The sequence below is a fragment of the Erythrolamprus reginae genome, chromosome Z (genome assembly GCF_031021105.1).
Source record: "Erythrolamprus reginae isolate rEryReg1 chromosome Z, rEryReg1.hap1, whole genome shotgun sequence".
Lineage (NCBI taxonomy): Eukaryota > Metazoa > Chordata > Lepidosauria > Squamata > Dipsadidae > Erythrolamprus > Erythrolamprus reginae.
In genome coordinates, this window is record NC_091963.1 from 139,742,535 (window position 1) to 139,762,623 (window position 20,089).

At 41.2% G+C, this 20,089-nt stretch overlaps 1 protein-coding gene across 1 annotated transcript in view; it reads right to left on the reverse strand.

Moving 5' to 3' along the window:
* The window catches only part of LOC139152928 (uncharacterized), a 45,414-nt gene that overhangs the window by 24,028 nt on the left and 1,297 nt on the right, over nucleotides 1–20,089 (reverse strand). The window contains exons 2-3 of the mRNA XM_070726362.1: nucleotides 4,844–5,889; nucleotides 1,923–2,153 (exon numbers count right to left, since the gene is read on the reverse strand). Of these exons, the coding sequence (XP_070582463.1) occupies nucleotides 1,923–2,153; nucleotides 4,844–5,743 (1,131 nt within the window). The 5' untranslated portion in view covers nucleotides 5,744–5,889. The remainder of the gene's footprint in view (nucleotides 1–1,922; nucleotides 2,154–4,843; nucleotides 5,890–20,089) is intronic.

Consider the following 20,089-nt stretch of genomic DNA (forward strand, 5'->3'; position numbering starts at 1 on the left):
CCCCACCCTCCTCACCTTCCGTAAGAGTCTGAAGACTCATTTATGCTGCCAGGCCTGGGACCATTAGATCTTTGCCCCCTGGCCAATGAATGTGTTGAGAGAATGTTGAGTGAATGGAATGATTGTTTTTTATGCTTTTGGGAGGGGTGGCAATTAGTTTCCTAATTAATTAATTGGATTCAAGATTTTGTATACTGTGTATTATATGTTGTGAGCCACCCAGAGACCTTGGAGAGGGGTGGCATAGAAATCCAATAAATAAATAAATTGGCAAAACCAAAGGATGGCTTCAACTGGATTAGTTCCAATACAGTTCACTGAACTGTACACAACACACATAGTACAGTACACAATGCAGACATCTACAAACAGTTAATTGCAGACAGAAATCAGGATGCTCAAAGGATGGTTACAACTGAATTAGTTCCTTCCTTTCAAACTAACTAGTAAATGTTATAGTGGGGACAGTACAGGAAAATGGTTACATGTGACAACATAGGAGGAAAATCTCTTGTAATAAACAATACAAAATAAAAAGTGATATCCCTGGCGATTAGTGATGGGCGAACCCAACGGTGTTGAGGTTCGGCAAGTTTGGGCAAACTTTACACAAAATTAAACCGAACCCAAACTCGAATTCCACCAAGAGATTCCGGGAGCGGAGCTTTGACGTCACGTATACCAGCAGGTTGCTAAGGACGCCAAGGTGATCACTTCCTGGATTCCATCGAATCCAGGAAGCGATTACCTTGAAGTCTTTAGCAACCTGCCGGTGACGTCAAGGCTCCGCCCCTAGAATCTCTTGGTGGGAGGGATTCCCCAGCTCCTTCAAAGGGAGGTCTTCATGTAAAAATAAACAATGTTTATTTTTACGTGAAAGGACGCCGCAGCGGCGCTGCAAGCAAAGGGCAGTCCTTTCACGTAAAAATAAACATGTTTATTTTTACGTGAAAGGACCGCCCTTTGCTTGCAGCGCTGCTGCGGCATCCTTTCATGTAAAAATAACAATGTTTATTTTTATGTGAAGACCTCCCTTTGAAGGAGCTGGGGAATCCCTCCCATCAAGAGATTCCGGGGGCGGAGCTTTGACGTCACCGGCAGGTTGCTAAGGACGCTAAGGTGATCACTTCCTGGATTCCATGGAATCCAGGAAGTGATCACCTTGGCGTCCTTAGCAACCTGCCAGTGATGTCAAGCTCCGAACGCCGAACACGACCCCGAACTTTGCCCGAAGTTTAAAAAAATTTCGTGTTCGTGTTCGGCATACCGAACACCGCACAATTCGGTACAGACCCGAATTGTGCGGGTTCGGTTCACCCATCACTACTGGCGATCTTTGGGCTTGGTGCATTTCCTGCAGACATTTCATTACCCAAACTAGCTAACATCATCAGTGCTAGCACCAAAAATCATCAGAAATGGCATTGACAATATTACCAAGTTGGTAACAATGAAATGTCTGCAAAAAATATCACCCAAATTTAGAGAGCAGTTAAGAACCTCACAGTTCAACCCTGAGCTATAAATAATTTATCAGTAGAATGAAAAGTAGAGGACAGGCATAGAAGACCTGCCCGGATCTGGAAAGTTTGAATAGGCATTTTCAAGAAGAACATCAGAAGAAAAGTGAAAAGTAAAAATCTCACTATCAGAGATCAGAAAGAAAACAGAAATGTCTTTATAATATCAGAGGGAGGGAGGGAGGGATGGTGGATGGACGGATGGATGGATGGAGGGATAGATGGAAGAAAGAAATAAAGGAATGAAGGATGAAGGTACGAAGGAACAAAGGAATAAAAGAAGATAGGAAGATAGGGATGTGGATAGGAAGGAAAAGAAAAGGAAGGAAGGAAGGAAGGAAGGAAGGAAAACACACAAAGACAGATATTGGGCATCAAGATAATAGCTTTTGTACTATTTACCTTAAGGGCTTTTTTAGGCTTCCACTGCAAATCATCATCGAGCCTTGCTAGGTATATCATTCTGCAGTCAAACTCTGGAAAGGCTGAACCTGGCACAGGCAGAATATTCTCAGGATATAAGTCCAAGCATTGGGGGACAGTCTTCAGAGCCTTCTGGCTGATGGCATGGATTCCTGATCCCAGGTCCAGCCCATGAGGATCCACAAGCAGGGGCACAACCACCACATCTGCCTGTTCACAAAGAAAAAAGGAGTAAACTCAATCAGATATTCAAGGTAAAATGGTGCACAAAGAGAAAAGGCTGTATCTGTTCTTCTTTAAAAACAAATGACCAGGAGCCCTATTTCTGATTTATCATGGATGTTTTATGCTTTCGCTTGCATGTCATGAGCTGACATGCTAATTTAATAGAAACATAGAAGATTGACGGCAAAAACCTCATGGTCCATCTAGTCTGCCCTTATACTATTTCCTGTATTTTACCTTAGGATGGATATATGTTTATCCCAGGCATGTTTAAATTCAGTGACTGTGGATTTACCAACCACGTCGGCTGGAAGTTTGTTTCAAGCATCTACTACTCTTTCAGTAAAATAATATTTTCTCACATTACTTCTAATCTTTCCCCCAACTAACCTCAGATTGTGCCCCCTTGTCCTTGTGTTCACTTTCCTATTAAAAACATTTATCTCCCGACCTTATTTAACCCTTTAATATATTTAAATGTTTCGATCATGTCCCCCCTTTCCCTTCTGTCCTCCAGACTATACAGATTGAATTCATTAAGTCTTTCCTGATAAGTTTTATGCTTAAGACCTTCCACCATTCTTGTAGCCCGTCTTTGGATCCGTTCAATTTTGTCAATATCTTTTTGTAGGTGAGGTCTTCAGAACTGAACACAGTACTCCAAATGTGGTCTCACCAGCGCTCTATACAGCGGGATCATAATCTCCCTCTTCCTGCTTGTTATACCTCTAGCTATGCAGCCAAGCATCCTACTTGCTTTCCCTACCACCTGACTGCCTAATTAACCACATCTGCTCCTTGGTTTAGGACACAAAGGAAAGCTTGGTCTTCTCTTGCCCACTGCAACTCCTCCCCCAAAGCGCATTCTCTTCCATCAGGTTAATATAGTGGGTGCCCAGGATTATGGAGACTGTAGCTTCACATCAGTGGTGGCTTGTTTCCAGTCCGGACCAGTTCTTAAAACCAGTAGCGTCGGCCGCGAGAAACTCCGCCTACCCACTCAGGAGGCTTCTGTGTATGGAGAAGGTTGCGCTGCACACACAGCTTCTCTTCTCCTGCATGCACACGGTTTTTGCTGCTGCGCATGCGCAGGAGACAAACTCTTGTGAGGGGATGCACACACGAGGTTTTGGCCAATTCTTTTGCTGCCGTGTACGCATAGAAGCAAATTTTTTTTTACCAAAATCTCGCGTACGTGCATCCCCTCACAATATTTGGCTTCCAGCACATGCATAGAAGAAAGAAACAGGCTGGGATGCACATGCGCATACGCAGGAAAAGGGAAGCTGTGCATTCAGCGCAACCTTTGCTACCAATGCACTGTTCTCATCTGTACCAATAGGAACCCGCTACTGGATGGGAAGGGAAGGGGTAGGGTAGGGTAGGGTAGGGTAGATCTATATTACCACAACAACACAAGAGCACACAACAGATTCAAACTTAATCTTAACCGCTCCAAACTTGACTGTAAAAAATATGACTTTAATAATCGAGTTGTCGAAGCGTGGAACTCATTACTGGACTCAATAGTGTCAACTCCCAACCCCCAACATTTCTCTCTTAGACTCTCCACGATTGACCTCTCCAGGTTCCTAAGAGGCCAGTAAGGGGTGTATATAAGTGCACTGATGTGCCTATCGTCCCCTGTCCAATTGCCTTTCTTTTTCTCATATATCATATATATTCTCTCCTTATCTATCTATCTATCTATCTATCTATCTATCTATATATATATATATATATATATATATATATATATATAATATATTCTCTCCGTATCTCTTATATCATATATATTCTCTTCTTTTTTACTTTCTATCTTTATATATATTACTTAATGTCTATTCTCTTCCATATGTGTTGTATATTGGTCAAAGAATAAATAAATAAAAAATAAAAATAAATAAATAAATAAAAAATATATTAATACCTATACCCATACATATATTTATACCTCTATTTTGATATATGAATCTAAAAGTAGATCAGAATACAAGGGTCGCCCAGAAAGTAATGCACCACATTTTTTTTCTCAGCCTACAGTAATGGACCAAAGCAAAACTTTAGATATCCATTATTTGAAATGTCAGGAGTACGTGGGTAAATTTTGCATTTCTTCAGACAGATAACGTAGCTGCAGTAGTGTTTTGAAATGGCGCCTGTAAATGGTATACATTACAAGCAGCGTGTCATTGAATTTCTCACTTTGGAGAAGGAAACTGTTGGGAACATTCACAAAAGTTTGTGTACAGTTTATGGAGAATCTGCAGTTGACAGAAGTACGGTTAGTCGCTGGGCACAGAGGGGGAGGCCATTAGAAGAACAGAACAGACGAACAGAAGGTACTGCAAGAGTGGTGCCAACAGGGCATAAACACCCTTCTGTCTCGCTGGAGGAAGGCCATAAAATGGGATGGAGATTACATGGAAAAATAGGGAGTGTAGAAGAAACATCATCCTTTCTTGTGTGTGTGTGTTTCATTGTGTTAAAAAAAAAATTGTTGAAGAAAAAAATGTGGTGCATTACTTTCTGGGCTACCCTCGTAGAACAAAATAGAATTCTTTCCTAAGTCATTTTTCTCAGTGTTGTTGTCACTTCCCAAAAAGTGAGTTTGTAAGTCAAGGATTGCCCATAATTTTTTTGTTGTTGTTAAAAAAATACCCCCAGATACTTACTTTTTTCTTTATATCAGGACTGGTCACTATCTCAATCTTAGTAGAATTTTGTGTGAGTAGCATAGTTCTTAACTTCTCTGAGTCATCCTTTCCAGGTGACCAGTGCTTCTGACATTCGTTGTAGAATGTGGCAAATCCATATTCAAAGATTACATGAACGGTTTTCAAGGGACCAAGAAGGTGTTTTTTCCTAAACTCTTCCATTGCTACAACTATTACCTCAGATTGAGTTTTAGACATTGTAGGGCCTGAGTAGGTTATGATTACAGACTGGAACCCTTTACGCGAGGCAGCCTCCAAAGCCAATTTTATCATCGCAGCTGCTAGTTCAGTTGTTGGAGGGCATGAAAATTGAATATCCAAATTTGTATAGAGAGACCTTTCTGGGCTCCATGCTCTCTGAGCAATCACGGCATTTCCATAGTCCAGACCACTACTGATTTCGAGCCTTATCTGGGCATCTGCCCTGATGTGAGAAGGTTCTCCTTCCCAAAGGAAAAGATGCAGTCCGTCCTGGATTTGGAAGAACCCAGCCACTTTGAAGCTCAGAAAATCCATCTGGTTAATTTGAATCTGGAACCTTACAAAAATGAGCAATTTGTTTATGGCTGCTTTGGCTCTCAAAACCACTTCTGAGGAGCCAGTAAAATAGATGACTAGCGGATTGTTTTGCGGGGCTCCTGATACCTTAACCACCCAATAGTATGGCGAGAGGACCTCCAGAATTTGTTCCCACAACTTTTGCTCTTCTGGAGCGAGATACATAAGCCCTGTGGTTTCAAATGTTTTCCTGGTTGTGCTTTTGTATGTGAGCCTTCTTGTGTTTTTTCCAGCACAGATCTTCTGAGGTTCATCTTTTTGAACTGAACTTGATGGTCCCATCTTGAATTCTTCACTCATCCTGACCTTCCTCAGTTCCTTAGCAGCTCCTAGAATCGTTTTTGTTTAGATAGTCTTTTTGCTCAAATTGCTTAAATAACAATTCACAGCTTACTTGGCCTGAGAAAGCAGGACGCAATTCATTTCACATTTGTGCAGTTGATTTCCTGAAAGAGAATAACTGGTTAGAAATAATCTTTAAGGAAAAGACACAAAGATTTAGCACAATCCACAGCAAAACGTCTACCTGTACTGTGACATACAGGCAGTCCTCGACTTACAACCACAATTGAGCCCAAAACTTTTGTTAGTAAGTGATAATTGTCAAGTAAGTTTGCAAGCTCTCTTGCCACCGTTGTTAAGGGAATCACTGCAGTTGTTCTGATAGTAACACGGTTGTTACAACTGCAGTTGTTCTGATAGTAACACGGTTGTTATGTGAATATTGCCTAAATCTCTCTCATGCGTGCACCCTCACAGGATTTTGCTTCCTGCGCATGCACAGAAGCAAAACCACACTGGAACTTGCACGCACGCATGCAGGAGAACAGAAGCTGTGACACAGCACACCGGTAACGGCAGTAATGGGAATCTGCTCCTGGTGGGAAAGGTACAATGGTTGTAAGTGTGAAAAATGCTCACGAGTTACTTTTTTCAGTGCTTCACTGTTCTAAGTTCAAATGAATTATTTAAATTGAGGCCTATCGGCACACTGATAGTTTAATAATGGATAATCCAGCCTGTTGGCCAACAGGACCTGGAGAAGTCCGACTCTGTGGGACCTAACCAGCCGCTGGGATACATGAGGCAGGAGACAGTCCCAAAGATAATTTGGTCCTAGGCCATGTAGAGCTTTATAGGTTATCACCTGCACTTTGAATTGGGCCTGGAGACCAATTGGCAACCAGTGCAGCTCACAGAGTGATGTTGAAATGTGGGCAGATCTTGGTAGTCCCACTATAGTTCGCGTGGCTGCATTTTGCACAATTTGTAGTCTCCAAACAGTCTTCAAAGGCAGCCCCATGTAGAGAGCATTTTGTGAGGAACATCAAGGCAAACCTTTAAACAAGGGTGGGGTCCATGGGTGGGGTCCAACCTACCTCGCTGCCGGTTCGCTCCCTCCCACACTGCATGGACACATCTAGTGGGCATGCACAGTAACAAAAAATTCTCCGACATGCATGCACAGTAATGAAAAATTTAAAAAAGAAAGCTGAAAAAAAATGGTGACAGCATGCACAATGCTGGAATTCTGCGTATGCTCAGAAGGAAAACTTTTTGAAAATTTTTTTTTACATTAAAAAAAAAAATTAAACATTTTTTAAAAAAGATGGTGATGCCCATGGACCAGCACCGACTGATCTGGTTGCTACTGGTTCAGGCACATCGGTCCAAATCAGGAGGAATCCATCCTTAGTGGAAGTCAAAGAACCATCTTTTAGGGGTGTAAAGAATAGATCTCTGTGGAGAGTCATCCCAGTCATGATTGCCCCCAAGGTGCTTTTTTCCAAAGGAAAAAAACAGAAAGTCCAGTTGCCTCTTGAATAAAAGCACTTCTGGGACAAATTGCATCCTTTAAGCATCAGCAGACTATAAAGCATCATTTTTGTCCCTTAAAATCCCCCAAAGCACTAAAAATAATACAGGTCATCTGTAGGTCATCTAGTTCAACCACACTGCCCAAGCAGGACCTTACGCCACAGTTCCCCCTAAGGTGCGCGGGTGCACACTGGCGCACCCAACAATGGCCTGCCACACGTTTTTGCATGCTGCATAGGAACCAGGTACCGCTTCCTCCTGCCCAAAGGCTGCTCTTTCTCAGAGACTGGGTTGCCACGATGCCCCAGACTCCGGAGCCACAGCGCCCACGTGGCCCAGGAAGGGAGAGGCTCAGGGAGTCCCCACCCACCATCCTCGTGGTCCTCCTGGGAGGAAGCCAAGTCAGAGATATTGAGAGGTAAAGACTCGGTTGGAGGAGGAGATAGGGAAGGCAGGGAGGAAGGTAGGCCGGCATGGGGCTGAGGGGACCTGCCGGTCACCCGATCCCCACCCAGAGCCATGTCCAGAACAGAGGGAGGGAGGAAGATCAACAGCCTTCCACCACTGCCTGCCACTCGCGGGAGACCCTCCCAAGCCTGGCAGCTGATTCAGCGCTGAGCTCCTGGACTCCCATCATGATGTCCCCTGCAGGGCGCCTTGCACCTGGCTCTTCTTCTTGCCTCTTTCATTGATTCCTGCAGCGGCATTTTTCCTCCCTCCCTCTTGGCTTCTTTTTTGGAGGGAGGGAAAAAAAGAGAAAAGGTAGTTGGGAAACTTCGGCAATCCTTCTTCCTCTTGGCCAATCCCTTTTAGGGAAACTCCCAGCCTGCTTGCCTCAGACCTCCATTTGACACCCCCCCCCCCATTTCTGGTTTCTCCTTGTTTTTACTTTAAAAAAAAACCCCAAACTCGATCAGATTACCCTCTCCTCCACCTCATGACAAGGGACCTTCTCTGATGTTGCTTGCTCCTTTCGATGCTGTATATTTATTTCCTGGAGGCAAGCAGATAGTTTGTGGAAATGGGGATAATAATAATAATAATAATAATAATAATAATACTCGGAGCAGCTCACAACAATAATACAACATGTCCAAATCTAATGTTAAAAAACAATTTAAAACCCATTATTATAAAAAAGAAAACAATCACACAACCTAACAAACAATACATAAAACCATAGTAGCTGGGGGTATATTAATTTCCCCATGCCTGGCGACATAGGTGGGTCTTTAGGATCTTTAGAAAGGCAAGGAGGGTGTAGGCAGTCCTAATCTCTGGGGGGAGTTGATTCCAGAGGGCCAGGGCCGCCACAGAGAAGGCTCTTCCCCTGGGTCCCGCCAGATGGCATTGTTTAATCGACGGGATCTGTAGAAGGCCAATTGTGTGGGACCTAATCGGTCTTGCATCCTTCCTTCCTGTCTCGCCTCCTTCCTTCCTGTCCTGCTTTTTGTGTTTTGTTTTTAACGATCAAGAATCATTGCTTTTAGGGGAGTTGAATCTTGTTCTCTTTTAAAGGCTGAAGGGAAAAGAAGAAGAGAAAACGCGTTTCTTTCTCTCCCTGCCCCTTTCCCCCCTCCCTCTTATTTTTTTTCTTGTTCTTGTTCCCAGTTAACTATATTTTATAAACTGCACCGCTTTTTTGGTAAGCCAGGAATTTGGGAGAAATACCACCATTCCTTCCCTCCCTCTTGGCTCAGACAGAGATGGAGGCAGAGAGACAGAGAGGAAGAGCTGGCGGGGGGGGGGGAGTGAGAGTGGGACGGAATGTGAGAGAGAGAAAAAGAGAAAGAGAAAAATGAGGAAATGATGGAGGGAAAGAACGAGGGAGAGGAAAAAGGAACAAATGAGAGAGAAGGGGAGAGAAGGAAAAAAGAGGGAGATGGAAGAGAAAAATAGAGAGGAAGGAAGGAGGGAAGGAGGAAAGGAAGGAAGAAGAAATGAGGGAACAATGAAGGAAGGAAGGAAGGAAGGAAGGAAGGAAAGGAAGAAGGGAAGAAAGAAGGAAGGAGTAATGGAGGATAATAAGAATTAGGAGAGTCAAATTGTTGAAAACAACCGTGGTTTATTCAATTCAGGCAATTAGGCACTGTTCGCACGCAACTGTCAAAAGACACAGTCTTGTGGTGCTGAGGGGAAAGTGTGCGTCTCTAACCTTATATAGGGACCTGCCAGCAGGAGACAACAACTTGACATAGCAACAAAGCTCCTGCCAGAAACATCAACCAATCAACGCGCGGTATGCAAATATTGAACTTATGCACTCAATACATACATAGTTAACACCCCTCCCCTCTTAGTTCAGTTGTAGGTCAGTCAGATAAAATCGTCCAATCGCCTGGGTCTGCGTGTTTCTCTGTCTGACCTGCACATATCATTTGTATCTGAAACGTCGACCAGAGAGGACGTCGGCTCATCTGCGACTTCGCGGAGGGCTCCAAGACTTGCCTGTGGGGTTCCTTCTGCGGTTGAGTCCAGAGGAACACCACCGGCCTCCTGGGGAAGGGACCCTGCCATGCTGGAATGCCGCTAATGAGCTGGTAAGTCCCAATCTATTTCATTTTGACGGTTCTGGGATCGCGTTTGCCGGGACGAACTCCCTGTTGGGAGTGAAGAGTCCAAGTCTTTATTTTGTTTTAACAAAGTTTGTTGCCAGAGCATGGCTGACTCTAGCCATCTCCATAGATGGTCTCCATGGTGTTTCCATGTTTGGCCATCCTCCAGATGGACAGTGTATGTTTTAGGGGCCATTTGTTTAACAATGGTCCTTTTAACCCAGTTGGCTGGTTCGGGATTGTAAGAGTCTCTGCCAAGTCATATAACTGTGTGCTGCAATGATTTAAAAATATGGCCGGTTTTCTGCTGCTCTCAGCATCCTTCATGCCAGATGCTTCGAGGAAAATATAAAATTTCACCATATAGGCTTTCCAAGCCATGCGTTCCGGATCAAAAAGTTCTGGAGGCTTGGCAACCGATGAAGACGGTGGTGTAGACATGTTGGAAGGAAAATTGAAGCGGAGGTTCGACCTCCTCATAGCCAGTAATAAGAATTAGGAGAGTCAAATTGTTGAAAACAACCATGGTTTATTCAATTCAGGCAATTAGGCACTGTTCACACGCAACTGTCAAAAGACGCAGTCTTGTGGTGCTGAGGGGAAAGCGCGAGTCTCTAACCTTATGTAGGGAACTGCCAGCAGGAGACAACAACTTGACATAGCAACAAAGCTCCCGCCAGAAACATCAACCAATCAACGTGCAGTATGCAAATATCAAACTTATGCATTCAATACATACATACTTAACAGAGAGAACAAAGAAGGAAGGGAGGAGGGAGGGAGGGAGAAATGGAGGGAACAAGGAAGGAAGGAAAGAAGGAAGGGAGGGAGGAAGTAGAAATAGAGGGAACAAGGAAGGAAGGATGAAGAATGAAATGAAGGAGGGACAGAGGAAGGAAGGACTTTTTTGGGGGGTGTAATTTTTCTCTCTCAAAAAACATTCAAACAATACAGTGTGCCAACTAATTTTCCATAAATAAAATGTGATATTTTGCTAGTAATAATATCAATCATACAAAAAGTTGCAAAAGTTTTTTTTCTAATTTTGTCATCCAGTTATATACTTTTAAATAAATTCCCTTCTTAATGTTCCTTCAAAAAGTGCAATACCAATTATATTTCTAACTTATTAACCATTATGCCAAAGTGCTCTCTTCTTTCTTCATACATTTTCTATAAACCAAGAAAACCTTGTATAGCCAATCAAATGTTAACAAAAGAAAATTAAAAACAAAACATAAACATATATGAATTTCAGACTTCTCCCCACCTCTACCTAATCCAAAATTTAAAAATTATTTCAGCCCATCTTAAATTTAGCCAATTAATACTTATTTACATTTCTTACTTAATTATTAATCTTAAATTTCAGTCAATTTGAGAAAAGAAAAAAGGGGAAAAATCTAATTCTCTATTTTCAATCAATTAAAAATCATTAAAATCATTAATTTCCCCAAAATATCTAAATTCAATTCCATTGATACATTAATGTAAATTTATTAAAACAGATCAGCAATTCCTAAATTCATATATCTAAATAGAAAAAATAATTAAAGTTAAAAAAAGAGCAAACAAAACAATACTCCAAGCTTAATTAACCTTTCTCAAACTCCAATTTCTTTAATCTGAGCAGAACTTTTAACCGAACCCTTTTCTTTTTTTCTTTTTTTTAATCCCCCTTTAATCCCCTTTTCCATTTTATTCTTTCTTGGATCAAACTTTGGATACTTGACAATTGGTCCGTAGTTATGATGGTGGCAATGTCCCAGGGTTATGTGAACATCTTCTGGGATCTTCTGACAAGCAACTGCAGGGATTCACTTAACAACTGTGGCAAGAAAGGTGGTAAAGTGAGGCAGAACTCACTTAATCATCGTCTTAGGAGATAGAAACGTTGGCCTCCATTGGTGTCAGAACAGAACTTGAGGATTATCTGTCTAACCAGTGCACTCTTTTAAAAGCAGATCAGGGATCCATTTTGAAGCTCCACTAAAAACATCCAGGGGGGAAGGCAGGTTGTCTTTGACTTACAACAGTTCATTTACTGAACGTTCAAAGTCGCAACGGCCCTGAAAAAAGTGGCTTATGCCACTTTTTTTCACAGGACCTTCGCAGCAGCCCTACGATCGCGTGATCAAAACTTGGCCACTGTTTCATATTTATGACCGTTGCTGTGTCTTAAGGTCATGTGGCTTTTGCGACCATCTCACAAGCAAGGACAATGGGGCAGGGAGGGCGGAGAAGCTAGATTCGCTTAACGAGCGGGTTTCTAACCAATCCACACCCAGGCATGAAAATGTGCTGTTCAGACATTATACTTTTCTGCCCAGACTGAAAAAAAATTACAGGGAATCTTGCCCTACGCTAGTGATTGCGAACTTTTTTTGGCTCGGGTGCCAAAAGGGTTTGTGCACCCACTAGACCACACCCATAATGCAATGGCCTCCGCTATGCATGCACGTAACCCCCTCCCCACTGTCCCCCATGCCTGCACACAGTCCTCCATACATCCTCCATGCGCTTGCACATATGCATCAGTGAAGCCTCTAGACTTCTGGTAATCCCGTCAGGCCATTTTTTGCCATCCCCAAGGTTCAGGAGGCTTTCCTGAAGCCTGAGGACAGCGAAAATGGAAGAAGGCCGAAAATCAGCTGCACACTGGTAATGATATAGGCCAGTGATGGCAAACCTTTTTTTCCTTGGGTGCCAAAAGAGCATGGGCATACGCTATCGCACATGTGCAAATGCCCACACCCCTTATCCAATGCTGGGGAGGGCAAAAATAGCTTCCCTTGCCCCCAAGAGGCCCTTTGGAGGCCAGAAATTGCCTTTTTCCCAACTTTTGGTGGGCCCAGTAGGTTCGTGTTTCGCCCTTCCCAGTCTCCAAAGGCTTCCCTGGAGCCGGGGCAGGGTAAAAACGCCCTCCCCATCCCACCAGAGGCTCTCTAGAAACCCCCCCCCCGAGCCTCTGTGCAAGCCAAAAATTTGCTGGCCGGCACACACATGCACGTTGGAGCTGAGCCAGGGCAATAGTTCGCGTGCCAGCAGATATGGCTCTGCGTGCCACCTGTGTCACTCATGCCATAGGTTCACCATCACTAATATAGGGCAACACCTTGTGTGCCCTCAGATATGGCTCCATCTGCCCCCTGTGGCACACATGTCATAGATTCGCCATCACTGCCCTGCATTATTTCTGCCAGATGCCAGTCTCTTCTTGAAAGCTTCCATTGATGAAGCTCCCACAACTTTTGAGGGCAAGCTATGTCAGGATCAGGCCTACCTGAGAGAATATTCCAAACTGCAGAGAGAGAAGAATTGGATAACTTTAACAATGTAAAACTGTGCTGAAGGTATAATGTAAAAGAGGTTATATGTTATGAAAGATAAGAATGATATGGGAAATGTTACCTGTGTAACTAACAAACCAGTTCATTATAATTGCATACACTATTTGACTGATATTTGTGATGTAAATGTAAAAAACTGCATATTTCTTTACAAAATATGGGAAAATTGATACAAAAGGCTCAAACAGAAAACATACATTAAAAAACTAACGGAAAAGTAAAGCCAGACACTTCTTCCTTCCTTTCTTACCCAAACGTAATGAAAATAAGGAAACACTGAACCATAAATCAATGGAACATAAAGCTCCTAAAAACAAACTCGTACCTTCCTCAAAAATACCCAAAATGAATACAAATATAGTATTTGTATTTATTAGATTTCTATTTATTAGATTTGTATGCCGCCCCTCTCTGAAGTCTTTAGTATACAGAATTAAAGAAAATAAACACACAATTCCACATACTAGACCTAAATACCTAACATCAGGGTGCTCAATAGTGATAGTCAACAATATGGTTGACAACTTATGTCTTTACAATTGAAACTGAACGTTTTATATGCTCTAAGCTGTCTGTCTATTTTTCCTCATTTTTTTCTTTTTTTCTTTGTATGTTTTGTGTGTTTTGACTGATTTTAAATGCAGAAATTTAATAAACATTATTTTTTTAAAAAGACTGAAATGAATTTCTTAATTGTTGTTTGCAGCAAAATAAAAGCAAAAAAGATTTCCAATACCTAACAATAGCATGAGGGTGACCAAGAAGCCGTTTGAATTGGTTTCTGCAAATTTGGCAAGTCCGTTTAAAGCAAACCAAGGTGGTGCTAAGTATATGTTTGTTCTAGTAGATGATTACACCAGATATATGTTTTGTTTGTTGTTAAAGTTTAAAAGTGAGGTGTTATCCAGATTTTAACACAAATCGATTTTACAGAAGAAAATGTTAAAAGTCATTGCACAACTTAAAGCCATCTCTATCAATTGGACCCGATGGTCTATGTGCTTACTTCTTTAAAAAGCTCTCCTCTACCTTAGCCAAACCTGTAAGCATAATTTTAATAAATCCTTCAGAACCAGCTACTTACCCAAACTGTGGTCACTAGCCACAGTCATCCTTATCTTCAAAAAAGGAGATCCCAGTAACATTGAAAATTACCCACCAATTTGTGTCACTTGCAAAGTTATAGAATCAATCATTAACCAATCCATTACACTCCATCTTGAAATTGATAACCTACTTTCCAACAAACAATGTGGTTTCAAAAAAAGCTATCCTGTAATCTACAACTATTACACTGCAAAAGCATATGGACTACTCAAATTGATCAGGGTAAATCAATAGATGCAATTTACATTAACTTTTGTAAAGCCTTCAATTCTGTAATTCATGACAAACTGCTTCATAAACTAAAGTCCTATGACATCTCTGGACCACTACATGATTGGTTAACAGTGTTCCTGCATAACATACAAGTAGTCAAAATAGGAAGTGCCATGTCTAATCCTGCTCTAGTCAACAGTGGAGTCCCTCAAGGCAGTGTCTTAAGACTAACTCTCTTCATACTCTACATAGACAATCTTTGTGACCACATTACAAGCAACTGTGTTCTCTTTGCTGATGATGTTAACCTATTTAATACTACCTGCAATGCTGCTACTCTTCAAAAGGACCTTGATCATCTAGCTGAATGGTCTAACAACTGGCAACTTCAAATATCAACCAACAAATGCTCTGTCTTACATATTGGTAAAAAGAATCAGAATACTAAATACATACTTGGAAGTAACGAACTCATAGCTAACCCTCACCCTGTCAAAGACCTTGGAGTACTCATATCCAATGACCTAAGTACCAGAGCTCACTGTAATAATAATAATAATTTATTAGATTTGTATGAGGCCCTCTCAGAAGAGTAGCAACATTGCTAAAAAAGCACTAAACCTAATCTTACGTAGCTTCTTCTCCAGAAACACTGATCTACTAACCAAAGCTTACAAAATATTTGTCAGACCAATACAGCTCGCCTGTATGGAACTCACATTGCATAACTGACATTGACACAATTGAGAGAGTCCTTTACTCCTCCTCTTGAAACAAACTACCGTACTTCTCCAGATTTCAAATACTATGGCTAGAAAATCTACAACTTCATTGCCTCCAATCTGATTTAACTATTGTTCATAAAATCATACACCATAACGTCTTTCCTGTTAGTAATTACTTCACCTTCAGCAACAACAACACAAGAGCACGTAATAGATACAAACTAAATGTAAATCACTACAAACTTGACTGCAGAAAATATGACTTCAGCAACAGAGTGATCAATGCCTGGAACTCATTACCTGACTCTGTTGTTTCTTCCCCTAACCCCAAAATCTTCAACCTTAAATTATCTACTGTTGACCTCTCCCCTTTCCTAAGAGGTCTGTAAGGGGCGTGCATAATCGGACTATTGTGCCTACCTTTCTGTCCTATTATCCTCTTTATCACCTCTTTATACATTGTTATGTTAATACAAACTTTAATTCTATACTTGTATGACAAATATATTAAAAAATAAAAATAAATAAATAAATGTATGTATTCACAAAAAGTATTATGGACAAAAGGCAGTTAGCATTTGTTGTTTAAGGACAAAGATATATTGTGTTATGTAACCAAAAATGTGATTTATAAGTGCACGTAAAGATGTAGGTGTGGGTAATGGAATTGTAAACCAAAAATATAAATTACAAATGTATGAATTGTGGATTCATGAAAGAGATGCAATGTATGGTTAATTGATATGTTAACATGGATTTGTATAATATAGAGAAACGATTGGATATTTCTTGTGTCTGCAATATTGGAATATTGAAGGTGTGTCAGGATCAGGCCTACCTGAAAGAATATTCCAAATTGCAGAGAGAGAATAATTGTATAACTTTAACAATGTAAACCTGCCTAATTACTGTGAATATGCAAATTGTAATGTAACCTGATTGTCTGACAAAAGTACCTAATGCACATTTGCATAGGTGTGGCCTGTGGTTTGGCTTAGCTTGGTTTGAAGATATTGTGGCTTGGTTTAGAGTGACTTGTAAATTAGGTGATTTGGGTGGATGAAGAACTGGAGCTAAATATTGTAACTGAGAATAGTAGTTAGAGAACTGTAAGTATTTGGTATATTAACTACTAGAGAACTACACTGCAAATAGTTAGTGTAGTATTTATGAAAGAAGTAAATATTTTCCTAAGAAACTACAGTGAGTATCTTCAATTATCTTTAAGATAAAGGTTCCTGATATCCTGGTCTGAGGCAGGCTGGTTGGCTACTGTGGCTATCTGGGTGGGCCAGCTTCTGCAAAACGTTACTCCAACAAGCTGTTCCATTGGTTGATTAAGAACATAAAAACATAAGAAGAGCCATGCTGAATTGGGCCAAAGCCCATCAAGTCCAGCATTCTGTGTCACACAGTGGCCCACCAATTGTCCACGGGGATCTTGAGCAGAAAGAGAAGGCAAGACCCTCCCTTTCCCTTGACCCCCAACAAATGGTACTCAAGGGAATCCTGCCTGCCTCAACCAACATAAAGGTGGCACATGGACATCCGTTTCAATAACCACCGATACACTTGGCATCCATGAATCCATGAAGTTGATTGTTCCCATTTCAAAAAATTTCTCCTTATTTCTAGATTGAATCTCTCCTTAATCAGTTTCCATCCATTATTGCTTGTCTGGCCTTCAGGTGCTTTGGAAAAGAGCCTGACCTCTTCCTCTCTGTGGCAGTCCCTCAGCAGTATTGGAAGACTGCTATCCTGTCTCCCCTGGTCCTTCTTTTCATTAAACTAGCCATGCCCAATTCTTGCAACTGTTCATCACATGTTTTAGCCTCCAGTCCCCTAATTATTTTTGTTGTTCTTCTCTGCACTCTTTCCAGAGTCTCAACATTTTTTTATAGTGTGGTAACTAAAAGGACTGAAAATGCTGGGAGCTCTTGAAAGATCTGGAAACTACTAAAAGGATGGTGGTGCTTTAAAATCCCCCCTCTCCAAAAAATTTTTACAGGATGTTGAAGACCATTCTTAAATAAAGTCAGTGATGGCTTTCCCGATCTCTTTTCAGATTGCATAGATCTGCTTTATTGTTCACTTGCCTGGTCCTATCTCTCAACTGTTTCATTTTATTATCTTGTCCAATGTTATCCTCAAAATAAACCTGCAAAGTATGTTAGGAAAAAAGGGCATCAGGGCAGCCAAGGTTATCTTATACTGGCATAGAAATTCACACATCAGACATCTTGATTCCAGACTCAGATCTGACCCAAGGCATCCTATGAATTCAGTTCGTCTATCACCCTAAGGCATGTTTGTGAAAACATTGTACATGTAGTCCTTGAATTACAACCGCAATTGGGATCAACATTTCAATTGCTAAGCTGGGCTGTAGTTATGCATGAGTCATGCCTGATTTTATGACCATTTTTTGCCATCGTTATTGAGCGTCTGTCTTAGACATCAAGAAAAAGAATCAGAAAACAAAATACAAGCTTGCAGGACATGATCTTGTAGATGACCCTCACTTTATACCTTGGAGTACTCCTATCTAATGACCAAGTGCCAAAGCCCACAGTAACAATATTGCCAAAAAGCCACTAAGAGTTGGCAATCTAATCTTGTGTAGCTTCTTCTCTGGCAATATTACTCTACAAACCAGAGCATACAAAAGTAAGGGTCTACATTTAGGCAAGAAATACAAAACGAACAGGTACAGTATAAGAGGAACATTGCTCAACAGTAGTAACTGTGAGAGGGATCTTGGAGTCCTAGTGGACAACCATTTAAATATGAGCCAGCAGTGTACAGTAGCTGCCAAAAAAGCCAACACAGTTCCTATCACCTTCTTCCTTCGATAACGACTGTCCTCCTCTTCCTCCTCCTCCCACCCAAATTCCAAACTTTTATTTCTTTCCTAATGGGTTTGCACACATTATTTGCTTTCACATTGATTCCTATGAGAAAATTGCTTCTACTTAAGAACGTTTCTACTTAAGAACCTGGTCACTGAACGAATCAAGTTCTTAAGCAGATGTACCACTGTACTTGGTAGTCTAGCTCAACTCTGGAAGGCAGAGGAGACCCTTGGGCCAGAAGGGGCTTCCCTAGGTCTCATGGCTGGACATAATGAAACATGTTATCATGGCAAGAGAGCTATTGGGGAGGGAGGCAGAGGAATCAAGCCCAGAGGAGAAGCACCCCTCTCTTCCTCCTTGTCAGTTCTGGTACTGAGCAGCAGTTGAGGGACAGCAAAAGGAGCTTGTGCTGGTTTGGTGACTTGACAGGGAACTTGCAGGAGATGTAACAGAATACCCTACGAAACTAGACTTACAATCCTGGGTCTTGAAAGCTTGGCACCACGTCGACTTAAACACGATCTAAGTATAGCCCATAAAATAATTTGCTGCAACGTCTTCCCTGCCAATGACTACTTCAGCTTCAACCACAACAACACATGAGCACACAACAGATTCAAACTTAAAGTAAGCTGCTCCAAACTCGACTGTAAAAAGTACAGACTTTAGTACTGTACTTTTAGAGTGGTCGAAGCATGGAACTCACAACATGATTCTGTAGTGTCATCCTCTAACCCCCAAAATTTCACCATTAGACTGTCCACTGTTGACCTCTCCAGATTCCTAAGAGGTCCGTAAGGGGCGTGCTTAAGTGCATCAGAGTGCCCTCCATTCTCTGTCCAAATGTTTCTTTATGTTTCACTAGCATCATGGATATGAACTCCTTTATTTCAATGACTATTTTCTTCTCTATTACTGGCCCTTTTCTGAGCAAAATAAACAAATAAGCATCATTTTATTCAGTACATTTCTATTTTTCTTATGATCAGGAATGTTCAATTCATTATATCAATACCAAAGGGGGGAAATATTTGGGATTTGGAGCCTAAAAAATATATAAAAACTGAAAAAACTTCTCAAAATCATGGGGGGGGGGGGCGCTTTTCTGAACAAAATAAACAAATAAGCATCAATTTTTTCAGTTCAATTTTCATATCATTTTGTTCAGAAATGTTCAAACTAGCAATTCAATGCAAAAAGGTTTCAAAAAAGTTGGAACTGGAAGGCTAAAAAAATGTAAAGTGAAAATGATTGCACACAGCCGGGGGGGGGGGGGGGGGGGGCTTATTTCTGAGCAAAAAAACCAAAAATAAATAAGCATCATTTTTTCAGTTCATTTCCATTTTTGCAATGATCAAGGATGTTCACAATGCAAAAAGTTGGAACTGGCAGCCTAATCTAGATTAAAAAATGAACAAAATTGCAGAAAAATGCTTGGGGGAGGGCTTTTATGAGCAAAATAAACCAATGAGCATCAATTTTTTCATTTCAATTTCATTGTGTGCAGAAATGTTCAAACTAGTTTCCTAGTGAAAAACTTTTTTTAAAAAAACCAAATTTAAGTACGTACCTAAAATAAACCATTTTCGGTCCGGGTCATATTGACTAGACCAGAACAACAGGGTTAAGAGGAATTGCTGTAAAAATGAGTTTCCTGAAGTAGACCACTAGTCTCCTAAACAAGTTTTATTCTTGTTAGTCACCCAGAGTTCATTGGAGTTGGGCAGCATATTAATCTTGCTAGGTAGGTAGGTAGGTAGGTAGGTAGGTAGAGACAGACAGACAGACAGAAAGACAGATAGACAGACAGACAGGAAAGTTAACTAACTAACAAACAAACAAACTTAAAAATGATGTAGTAAAAAGAAAAGTCAATCAAAAGAGTAACATTCAAACAAAAGCAAATGAAACATACAAACTCCCGGAGCAAAACAATTTGAAATGTAATTTGTGTTTAATGGGCCCCCCACATCAGTCTGAGGGACCGTGAATTGGCCCCCTGTTTAAAAAGTTTGGGGACCCCGTC